The 13,034-nt window shown below is 41.5% G+C and overlaps 1 protein-coding gene across 1 annotated transcript; it reads right to left on the bottom strand.

Moving 5' to 3' along the window:
* Positions 1-2,466: 2,466 nt before the first annotated feature.
* Positions 2,467-12,273, bottom strand: LOC139463802 (uncharacterized). The gene is made up of 6 exons (XM_071245116.1): positions 12,172-12,273; positions 6,936-7,068; positions 5,704-5,792; positions 4,956-5,009; positions 4,076-4,152; positions 2,467-3,484 (listed from the first exon to the last, which is right to left on the bottom strand). The coding sequence occupies exons 1-5, from the start codon at positions 12,221-12,223 to the stop codon at positions 4,082-4,084; spliced, it is 399 nt and encodes a 132-aa protein (XP_071101217.1). The 5' UTR covers positions 12,224-12,273; the 3' UTR covers positions 2,467-3,484; positions 4,076-4,081.
* Between the last annotated feature and the right edge of the window lie 761 nt (positions 12,274-13,034).

Below are 13,034 nucleotides of genomic sequence, written 5' to 3'. Positions count from 1 at the left end.
ATAAGTGGAATAATGTTAAAAGCGGCGTTAAACCCAACTCACTCACTCTGATTAACGAATCATTGATAGGGAGTGACGTCCCTCCGATATGTAGATACTTCCCAATACGATCGTTCTGATTAACAAATCATATACAGGGAGTGATGTCCCTCCGATACATAGACACTTCCCAATACGATCGTTCTAAATTAACGAATCATTGATAGAGAGTGATGTCCCTCCGATATATAGACACTTCCCAATACGATCGTTCTGATTAAAATATCATATACGGGGAGTGATGTCCCTCCGATACATAGATACTCCCCAATACGATCGTTCTGATTAACATATCATATACAGGGAGTGATGTTCCTCCGATACATAAATACTACCCAATACGATTTCGGATTTTCAACACACGAGCCAAACGTAACCCTAACTCACCTATATAATAGGATAATATGTTATAAGGTCATGGCGTACAACGAGGAGGTATCACTGTTGGAACTTGATTTACAGGTTCTGCCAGTTCACATAAATATCACATTACCAACCCTTGTATACATGTTTCTAGGTATCAAATTATATAGCTGATGTCTGTGAATAAAAAACAACTGTCTTCAAACTCAGCCGCCATGTTGTACGAACTATGTATAATATGCGGAGGGATCAGTCGTTATGTGCTGTAAAGTGCGGTCATGCAATATCCCTACTTCTCGCTGTCCGATGTACAATGTTAGTAACATAGCCGAGTGAGCACTGATGCGACAGAGAAGGGTGTGCTGGTTGAGCGCGTCATATTGTGGCCTTAGCTTTCGAGGTATGTTGACGGGATTCTGTTTACCTTAACCATGGACCCTAAATATATCGTATTGAGTGTCCATGCCTCAACAAGCAAAGTGGCGGTTTTCGACTCTCATAGGCTGTGATTGGACGACAGAAAAGATCCATCCATTGGTCTTCGTTATCCAATGAAAACAAATAGCGTCAGAAGTTTGTTTGTGGGGGCGCGGTGGCTGTAGTACTTGTACCCCACTCTAGGGGTATTTTGGGTCTTTGAGGATTTCAGTTAACACGTTTATAAGTTTAAAAAATGATATTGATAATGGATAGGGGATAATTTTATGTTGTTTACGTTTTCTTTTCATAGGCAACCATCATGATATATTCAATGTAATATATGTCATTCAAGCTCATTTATTTTGACTTTGCTTGAGTTCGGTAGCGGATTGCTAGGACCGAAACCCGTTTTGAGACCACTCCACACAAACCAAGGTTCCCATACAAAAAAAACGGAAATTTATATAAAAGTGTAACCATTTTGGATACAGAAAAATGGTCAACACGTGTTATCTACCATTTTACTTCTAATTTTGTTGCTACGCCAAATAGTTCTACTCCTTTGTCCACTGCTAATACTATGAGATGCACGTATCAGTGGCGGAGTGTACGGTGCCAGAAATCATGAAGGTCGAGGGATGTGTAAAAGGCGATGCAAATGCCTCCGTGGTCTAGTGGATAGAGTGTCTGCTCGGAGAACTGCAGGTCTGTGGTTCGATCCCCGGCCGCATCGCACTAAATCGTGAACACAACGTTGAACCCCACTTCACCTCACCACATCTAAGGCGATGCAATTCGCTGTCCAGGGTTTAGTCCCTTGGGCTTGTCAGCTAGCACCGTTCCTGGGTTCCAGTTCAAGATTCGTCTGGTTATGTTCGCGAGTTAAGCAGCACGTAGGTTTTGCGAGTTTTACCCAAGTGCCCCCTTCCCACATCAAGCCGAACTAATAACACATATAACTGAGATACTGTTCGAAGCTGCCTTAAATCAAATCATTCCATGCACACACTGGAACTGCTGCAATATTTAGAAAGGTAAACTTGACTTATGGTCAGTTATGGTCATCTTTCCGAGGCAAGGGAGTTATTAACTGGCAGTAAAAGTAAAGCTTCCACCTCTGCCAAATTAGGCTAGAATTAACAGGCTCGAACCTATAGCTAGCGCCACCAGTCGCTGTTACGAGTATGTCTCGTCTGTATCCCTCCTATTGACCAATCAGATTCCATCTCACATATCATGTGCATTTGCTTCAAACAAAATGGCGGCGCCCAGTCAAGACGATCTGATCAATAATCAAGATCTATATTGTAATAAAACGTGTCTTTTCCCGCAAAGTACATCAACTCACCTTGATTAAAAACATGAAAATTCATAAGATAATTGTCGACGCCCTGTTGACTGTACACATGTTTTGCAAAACATGCAGTGACCGAAACCTGCATGTTGAAAACCATGTTGTTTACGAACCGGATGTCTAGTTCGTTACATGATTTTGAGTGAATAATGCATAGACTCGTTTATCCAGTCAAAATGTAACTCCATAATTCCAGCCTGGTTCGGCAAGGGTGGCAATTGGACTTTCATAATTAGTTAACGCCCTTGCCTCGGGAAGATGAGTTATGTTATGCAAGACAATCATGACTATTGTAAGTTTATTAATATTTGTTTTATTTCTCAACAAGCAATAAAATGTATACATGTATTTCACAAGCTAACAGGCAATGGTGAAAGTCGTACAATGAGAATACATGACGAGTAATTGGACACGCAACGTTAAACCAAAACGTTAAACCAAATCTCTCTCTTCAACTTACGTTCTAAATAATATAAGGTCATGTATTCGACGACAGATTAATATTGACAGTTTTGATATGAGCGCTTTAAGGTCAGGAGTGGTGAGTAGCTTCAAAGACAGGACATCTCAGCAACTTCTAACACACTCCGTCAAATTGGGCCGTTAAAGAGGAACTAGGCTCGGCTGGCGGTCCTAGAAAGATTCACCAGTTAATGATTACACACAAAACCTTGCTTCAAATGTGGCACTTATAACGTGTGGGCCAAGCCTTAGACAAACTTCTAGTCTCTAAAATGAAAATATCTTAAGAAAAAAAGAGCTAAATTATCGTAATAAAACATAATAAAAAGGAAACCAAAGACTCTCTTCATTTCCAGATACTGCAGTAATCTAGACTTGCCAAACATTACAGACTTGCATGGGCTGTATTGGACATATTTGTATCAGGGTCTGGAAGACAGACCAGGCCAAGGCTGTGAACGAGGACACAGCAAAGTCCCTCTTCAAGTTGAATACGACATACTAAATAAATGTTAAATGTACACGCGTACAACTACATGGAAGCAATATTACTCACGCAGCTATAGGACAGGCCGAAACATTGTTAGTAATAACATAAACATAATATTTCTTGGAACATAACCTTTCGCCATCATATACACCAGTTGTTTAAAATTTGGAAGTTTGCCCAAAGTGTCTTGACGAAAGAATGCAGCTCGTAACATCATCGAATTCTATGGCTGTGCTACGTTTCAGTTTTTAGCGTGATGACGCCATTTGTCAGCGGGTCATCCTTATGGTCACCCATGTCAATTTTGCGGGTCTAAAGATGTCTTCATTGTTGAGTTTTCGAGTGGGTACGGCGCGCTGCAAGTAGAACGATATTCAGTTGACAGGTAAACACTATGATTTATCGTGTAGTAGACGCACACGCACGCACACCCATACGCACACACACACGCACGCCCACACACATATACAACCACATACACATAAACATACACACATACACACGCAAACACACACACACACACACACACACACACACACACACACACACACACACACACACACACACACACACACACACACACACACACACACACACACACACACAAACTTGTCATACCCCATTTATATTAGATGCCTGCCGTACCCATAATTAATCAACGAGCTATAGCAGTGTATTTCATTGGCGTTAAATAAACTTCCAACATACCGGTAAAATAGTCCCATTAGAAACACAATGGAACTGTTTGCCGAAACACTGGAACTGTTTGCCGAAACACTACAACATCATGCACTTTACTTCCTTTCCTTTCCTTTTGGGGAAATCCACGAGGTATGGTGCTGACAAACCAAGGATCATGGGTTTCGAACCCATGACCAAATGATGCAGACACAGCTGCGACAATACGAATTGCGGTACCAGCTTTCATTGGAACATCATGTACTAACCTTTAGTTAGAACTTCACAATGGCCAGCAGTGCTGTGATCACAAACAGGGCCAGGTTGAAGGTAAGTCCAGACGCACCTAGAACAAAGAAAGAAGAGACCAAAACATGTAATATTCATTGAGAATCTATCTATTCAGTTGAGTTATAAAACAAGACCGTCTTTCATGAATCATTCGTTACGATATAAGATGCTGTATTCTCCGTGTGGTGTCACCCTGGGCAAGTGACTTTGTTCAAAATGTGCCTCTGTTCACCCAGCAGTGAATGGGTACCCGGTAGGATGAGGTCGTTAACCTTCTGGCGCCTAACTGGCAGCCCGTGTTGCATTGATGAGTGCATACTGATGCAGTGATAATAGCGCCTTGAGCATGCCCCTGCGTGGTGTGGAAATAGGCGCACTATAAAAAACACATTATTATTATTTACACATTAAAATATAAAAATGCAGCAAAAAGGGTTTGGGTGATCCTGGCACAGTCATTATCAGCTCAGGGCCATTGTCCCCTCTACACGCAGCCCAGACAGCGAATGGGACTTTTCCCAGGAAGCGCTGCCTAGTCAAACCCACCCAGAACGTTTCGGAGAATGTGAAGACTCCCCAGCACTGCAGCCTTCTGCATTACCCAGATTGTCAGAAGGGCTGTATTCGTGGTAGCAAAACCGGGTACTCTCCCAATGTCAGTCAGCAGATTGGGAGGTACCAAACCTAAGGCACCGAGAACAATGGGGAGTCGGACAACTTGGTACTTGGGATGCAAGCGTGACATTTCGAAAGCGAAATTTAAGCTCTTACCATGATGCTTTAAATACAAGCTGATTAAAGTGACATCATGTCATTATCATGTAACTCAATAAGCTCATTCAATGATGTATGTCTTACCACACATGGTTGCTTTGACCACTTCATCATAAGTGCACGCGATGCCTTCATCCTCTGAAAAACAAAGATGAAGATGAAGATGAGTCATTTAGCTCAAGGTCAAGTCTTACACAGACTACTGTTCAAAAGAAATGCTCCCTCGATGGGGACTGGAGCTCTACAATTCCGCTCGTTGGGCGCGATTGTTGGTATGTAAAACTGTGCACCACTTGTCACCACAAATTAATCGACGAGCTATAGCAGTGTATTTCATGGGCGTTAAATAAAATATTTACCAACATAACGGTAAAACAGTCCAATTAGAAGCACACTGAAACTTTTTGTCAACACACTACAATTTCATGCACTTTTCTTCCTTTCGAAATGAAACATACGTATATGGAACACATACGTGTCACACCCCATTTATATTAGATGCCTGTCGTGCTCATGTGGCCATTAATAAGACTGTAGGGTTTCTTTTTTCTATCAACAATATTTGCTTGGATCAAAAGTTCATGCATATATCTTTTGGTGAAATCCACGAGGTATGGTGCTGACAAACCAAGGATCATGGGTTTCGAACCCATGACCAAATGATGCTGACACAGCTGCGACAATACGAATTGCGGCTTTCATTGGAACACCCGTGACCCTATGCATAAATAGTCCCATCAGAAGCACAATGGAACAGTTTGCCGTCACGCTACAACGACATGCACTTTTCTTCCTTTCGAAAATGAAACATACGTATACGAAAGACACTTACTCAGTTCTTTGGAAATCTTTGTCTTGCATTCAGCGGAACTCGTCGCATCCTCTCCGACGTTGAGGCAAGTTTTGAAAATGTTGAAAGCACTGAATGACAATGGTGAAACATTTAATGGGGAATGTGGATGCAGTCATAGGAAACAGATACAGCTGAAGTGATTGTGAACTGAGCAAATTTATTACATTAATTATGAAATAATTAACCCCATTGTACTGCTCAAAATCAAAACAGCTCCAAAAAAAGCAATCAAATTAAAATCGCTCTCGCTGCCGCTCAACAAAGATCTGAGGACATCCCATTAGGGGTCACGTCAGAACGACCTTGCGCGAACTTTGACCTACCTCTGAAATGAAGTCGACATCAGCCAATCAGAAAGCAGCTTTCTCGAGCTTTACGGCACTCGTTTCAACCTGGCGACTTCCATTTCAGACTACTCTTGAAAAATATGTTGACACAGCTCTCGGTTAAAATTTTGAAAACTGACCAAACGAACATTCCGGAATGTCTAATATATGGTTGAGATTGTACGGTAGTGCTTCCCACGTACTGTGCAATGCCTCCTCCGTTTAAATGTTTATTCCACGGAAACGAGAGATAGACGATAATTTTGACGGAATCAGTCGTACGGGCCGTAACTGTCGTTCAGAATACACCTGTTAACGTTTTCGAGCTTGCATGATAAGAAAACACATTCCGACTGTCACTTACATGATCTGGTAAGCCACGCTTTGATTGGTCGGATGAAAGGTCGTTCTGACGTGACCCGTAACGGGATGTCCTCAGATCTTTGATTAGCAATAGCGAGAACTAGGATCTGATTTTAATGATATTGAAAAACAAAAGTTGCCAGATTCATAAAATGCATATGAGGATTTAGTAGACAAAAATGTTTTTGGATGACTTGAATCAATCAAGCCCAGATACCATTTAACGGCCTGATTTGACGGAATGTGTTAGAAGTTCTTTCATCTTTAATGTTAATTTGTCAAAATTGTTTTTAAACACGACTTTATATTCTTGGAAACCCAACACTACTGGAGCTACAACTTTCATGTTAAAGTGTTATAATATTGTAAACGAAAGAAATCATCATGGGTTGTAACACATGCCAATGAACAATGCCTTAAGCTGGTATTGCCAAAATGAAATTTAAAGCATTTTGAACTCTTATAAAGCTCTCGGTAAAGGGTAAAAACGTCCCCGTGTCAACATCAACTGTGAGTACATACAAACACTTCCCCTTCAGTTGATCTTTGAGGCAGGCTGTGTTATTTTTCGCATTTGAATTTGCTGTAACATACACCTTCACACACGCATCTATCTTTGTATCGCTCGCTTGGCACTCCGCGTCTGCCGTGGTATCTGAAAGTAAATTATACTGGATCAAAAACAATCTATGTCTAGGGCGCCGGATTTCAGAGTTGCGTCCCTTGGGCACGCCAGAAACCTATGATCATGGGTTCCAATCCCGTTCGCCCTAATTATGTTTCTGGGTTTGTCAGCACCATAACCATGCTCGTGGGTTTCACCAAAATGGTAGACGTCCGAGACCGGAGTCACTTCGGGCTTTCCTCCCACATTAAACTGAACGTCGTTAAACAACTGGGATATTGTTCAAAGCTGCGTTAACCCAACTCACTGACTCACGCAATCCGTTCAACAGACATTTCTAATATTTTCGTTTGTGAAGGATCAATCACACGTCATCACATTATTTTGGACAGAATGGCAGTTATCCGTTCATAGGATTATGGGTTTGAATAACAGACTTGCCCTCAGTGTGGCCCTTGGCTGGATAGCACATTTCCTCGTAGGTATTCATAAATAAAGGAAAGATTAGAGACGGTTGGTAGTGCCAAGATTGGCTTTCCAGAAGACTGCGTGAGTATTGTTTTAAGCCGCTTTAAGGTTCTAGGAAAGGTTTTACAACAATCTTTAGCGCTGTCCACAATCATAGGTTTCTGGTGTGCCCAAGGGACGCAACTCTGCATAGCGAATCGCGGTGCCTTAGACGACTGGGGCACCCGTGCCCAGTGTTAACTGAGTGTCTGGTATATAATATATCAAATATGTCCAAGACACTAAGTAAGCACTACATACCGGACACCCAGTCAACACAATATTCCAGACACTCGGTTAACACTACATACCAGATACTCAGTCAACACTGTATACCGGACAATCAGTAAACACTACATACCAGACACTCAGTCAACACTACATACCAGACACTCAGCCAACACTGTATATCGGACAGACAATCAGTCAACACTACATACCAGACACTCAACCAACACTGTTTATCGGACAGACAATCAGTTAACACTACATACCGGACACTCAGTCAACACTGTATACCGGACACTCAGTTAACACTACATACCAGACACTCAGTCAACACTACATACCAGACACTCAGCCAACACTGTATATCGGACAGACAATCAGTCAACACTACATACCAGACACTCAGTCAACACTACATACCAGACACTCAGTCAACATTGTGTACCGGACACTCAGTCAACACTGTATACCAGACACTCAGCAAACACTACTTACCACACACTCAGTCAACACTGTATAGCGGACACTCAGTTAACACTGTATACCGGACAGACAATCAGTTAACACTACATACCAGACACTCAGTCAACACTGTAAACCGGACACTCAGTCAACACTGTATACCGGACACTAAGTCAACATTGTATACCGGACACTCAGTAAACACTACAAACCAGACACTCAGCAAACACTACATACCACACACTCAGTCAACACTGTATACCGGACACTCAGTCAACACTGTATACCAGACACTCAGTCAACATTGTATACCGGACACTCAGTTAACACTACAAACCAGACACTCAGCAAACACTACATACCACACACTCAGTTAACACTACATACCAGACACTCAGCAAACACTACATACCACACACTCAGTCAACACTGTATACCGGACACTCAGTCAACACTGTATACCAGACACTCAGTCAACATTGTATACCGGACACTCAGTTAACACTACAAACCAGACACTCAGCAAACACTACATACCACACACTCAGTTAACACTACATACCACACACTCAGTTAACACTGTATACCGGACACTCAGTCAACACTGTATACCAGACACTCAGTCAACACTGTATACCGGACACTCAGTCAACACTACATACCGGACACTAAGTTAACACTGTATACTGGACACTCAGTCAACATTGTATACCAGACACTCAGTCAACACTGTATACCGGACACTCAGTTAACACTGTATACCGGACACTCAGTCAACACGATATACCAGACACTCAGTTAACACTACATACCAGACACTCAGCAAACACTACATACCACACACTCAGTCAACACTGTATACCGGACACTCAGTCAACACGATATACCAGACACTCAGTTAACACTACATACCAGACACTCAGTTAACACTACATACCACACACTCAGTTAACACTGTATACCGGACACTCAGTCAACACTGTATACCAGACACTCAGTCAACATTGTATACCGGACACTCAGTTAACACTACAAACCAGACACTCAGCAAACACTACATACCACACACTCAGTTAACACTGTATACCGGACACTCAGTCAACACTACATACCGGACACTCAGTCAACACTGTATACCGGACACTCAGTTAACACTGTATACCGGACACTCAGTTAACACTGTATATCGGACACTCAGTTAACACTGTATACCGGACACTCAGTTAACACTGTATACCGGACACTCAGTTAACACTGTATACCGGACACTCAGTTAACACTACATACCAGACACTCAGTTAACACTGTATATCGGACACTCAGTTAACACTGTATACCGGACACTCAGTTAACACTGTATACCGGACACTCAGTTAACACTGTATACCGGACACTCAGTTAACACTACAAACCAGACACTCAGCAAACACTACATACCACACACTCAGTTAACACTGTATACCGGACACTCAGTCAACACTACATACCGGACACTCAGTCAACACTGTATACCGGACACTCAGTTAACACTGTATACCGGACAGACAATCAGTCAACACTGTATATCGGACACTCAGTTAACACTGTATACCGGACAGACTATCAGTTAACACTACATACCGGACACTCAATCAACACTGTATACCGGACACTCAGTTAACACTACATACCAGACACTCAGTCAACACTGTATACCGGACACTCAGTGAACACTACATACGAGACACTCAGTCAACATTGTATACCGGACACTCAGTCAACACTGTATACCGGACACTCAGTCAACACTGTATACCGGACACTCAGTCAACACTGTATACCGGACATTCAGTCAACACTGTATACCGGACACTCAGTTAACACTACATACCAGACACTCAGTCAACACTGTATACCAGACATTCAGACAACACTGTATACTGGACACTCAGTTAACACTACATACCAGACACTCAGTCAACACTACATACCAGACATTCAGTCAACACTGTATACTGGACACTCAGTTAACACTACATACCAGACACTCAGTCAACACTACATACCAGACATTCAGTCAACACTGTATACTGGACACTCAGTTAACACTACATACCGGACACTCAGTCACCACTGTATACCAGACACTCAGTTAACACTACATACCAGACACTCAGTCAACACTGTATAGCGGACACTCAGTGAACACTACATACGAGACACTCAGTCAACACTGTATACCAGACATTCAGACAACACTGTATACTGGACACTCAGTTAACACTACATACCAGACACTCAGTCAACACTGTATACCGGACACTCAGTTAACACTGTATACCGGACACTCAGTTAACACTACATACCAGACACTCAGTCAACACTGTATACTGGACACTCAGTTAACACTACATACCAGACACTCAGTCAACACTACATACCAGACACTCAGTTAACACTACATACCAGACACTCAGCCAACACTTAATACCAGACACTCAGCCAACACTACAAACCAGACACTCAGCCAACACTACAAACCAGACACTCAGCCAACACTACATACAAGACACTGAGTCAACAATGTATGCCAAACGTTCTTTCAGCATGATACAGAAGACGCCTTGTCAAATTTGTATACGAGACACAAGGGCGACATGATGTCCCTGACACTAGCATAGCACAATAAACCAGAAGAAGGTAAACATATATGATGTCATTACATACAAATGTGAACTAGTGAACGACGTCCGGCTACATAACAGACGTCGCCTTTACCAAGTACAAGTGAAATTCAGATATTATCAGAAGTACTGTCTAATTGCCTTCATGCCCGACAGACCCATGCCTACTTCGTCACCAAACCATTTCATAGCAAGCCGCACAAAGACATCCATAAACGTCTATTGTGGGAATGCATAAACGTAACCGAGTGGTTATGTTTGAACAGCAACATTAATTATACACCCGTGAAACTAAGAAAAATAACGCATGTGAAACAGCGTGTTGGTGCTGGCAACCCTTGGATCATAATACAAGAGGTCTGTGTATGTTTTAGAATAAACCCGCGGAGATGGTAAACATCAGTTGTTAAAGAATGTTACACCAATGCTCTGCCGTTCGAATATTATTGTGAATGCGCCATCTTGATTGACACTGACATGATAGAACAATGCAACCACGGATACGTTAGATCATAGGAGGGTGAGGGGGGAGATAAATTGAACAGCCATGTGACGTCATACATTATGACTGTACTCAGAAAGTGTACTTTACTCGTAGATAAAAGAAAGTTCCGTTGGCGCCTTTGATCCTAGCCAGGCTTTGTACAGAGCCGTATTGACTGAGTTAGTCAAAATACATCGGCTACGCCCGACCTTGTTACAGACATACAAACCAGATTGAGCATCTATGCTGTGGGTACGCTGATGAAAATCAGCCAGGTGACATCCTCTACCCACCACATCTAGGTTTTTATAACATTACGGGTTTACGGTACTGGGAATTAATGCTAAGTGTCTGTTGCTTAGGGAAACTGCAAAATTGGTTCTGTGCTATATTGGAAGTACGACGGTTTTTTAAAAAGCGAAAAAATAACAAGCAATCAGAAAAGTTACTTCAATTCTGCGAATTTTTTTGAGAATAACTATAAAGCGTTTGTTACTTTGTTTTTAAACGGAAAACTCGATAATTTATTGTTTCCAGTGCGGGGTGATAAATATTCAAGAGGATGAATTGGTGGATTGGTGACGGAAATTTCAGATTGACTGGAGATGAGCAAAAGGAAGGCATCAAAGTATAAACATTTTTCCACGCGAATTTGAATACAGCGCTTTAATGTTTTCCTAAGAAGATGTTTAGTACAGATGAAAATAAATAGACTAAATTTTTGCCATTATCTGATTGTTAGTAAAATCGGATATAATTATTTGAAGGAAAATATATTATATTACTTACAGCACAAAAACAGGCCCAGTACTGAGACTCCAAGAATTTGATACAACTTCATCTTGAACAAGTTGATTAAAAACCTACTGCTTGGTCTAAAAGTCGAAGATGTTTGAGGTGCGCGTGGGGACTTTCTTAAATACTGTACATTTAACCGGTGTAAGGAGAAAAACTATCCTGTGTGATTAAAAGATCCATGTGAAAATCTAAACTGTAATAGAAATGGTATTTTCTTTGGAAAAGTAACACCACGTAGCCCATTTAGACTTGGAATTGGAGTGTATTTATTGCATGAACGTGTTTTATTCTGTATTGCACCATATTTGCAATAAGGATAAAATCGCGTGGTGTGATTTTATGTGAAGGTATTTTACATTTCACCGGTTACAGATGGCCTACACAATGAGTTCAATGGCAAGGCCATATATGTCTCATTCAGTGAAAAATCACTCAGGTGTACGTTCGTGTTTATTATGTACCTACGAGTACCTAGGGGACCGACCATCTGATATTTAATGGAGGGGATAAAGGTCTGGGAATGTGTATTGAGACCAGATATTTTTTCAGCTACAGCCTCAAAATCAGATATATATTTTTATGTTAACCTATGAGCCAAAATATTTGTTCGACAAAAAACCACAATGCGTGTTTTGTGGCAGACAGTTCCTTTTTTACCAAGAAAATGAAGTATAAATATTTTTTTTCAAACTTTTTGTTTTCTCGATAAAATCCCAGCACCCCACCCAACCCCAGAATATTGAATGGTCGGCCCCTAATTATCACTCTGTCAGCAATACTGTGTATTAACAATCGTGCATATGTATCTCTATCTATTGAGTAGAGACAAAATGGAATGGTGTCTCAACATTTTC

This window comes from Haliotis cracherodii, unplaced genomic scaffold (genome assembly GCF_022045235.1).
Source record: "Haliotis cracherodii isolate W230 unplaced genomic scaffold, xgHalCrac1.p SCAF_16, whole genome shotgun sequence".
Classification (NCBI taxonomy): domain Eukaryota; kingdom Metazoa; phylum Mollusca; class Gastropoda; order Lepetellida; family Haliotidae; genus Haliotis; species Haliotis cracherodii.
This window is presented reverse-complemented; position numbering and strand designations above follow the sequence as displayed.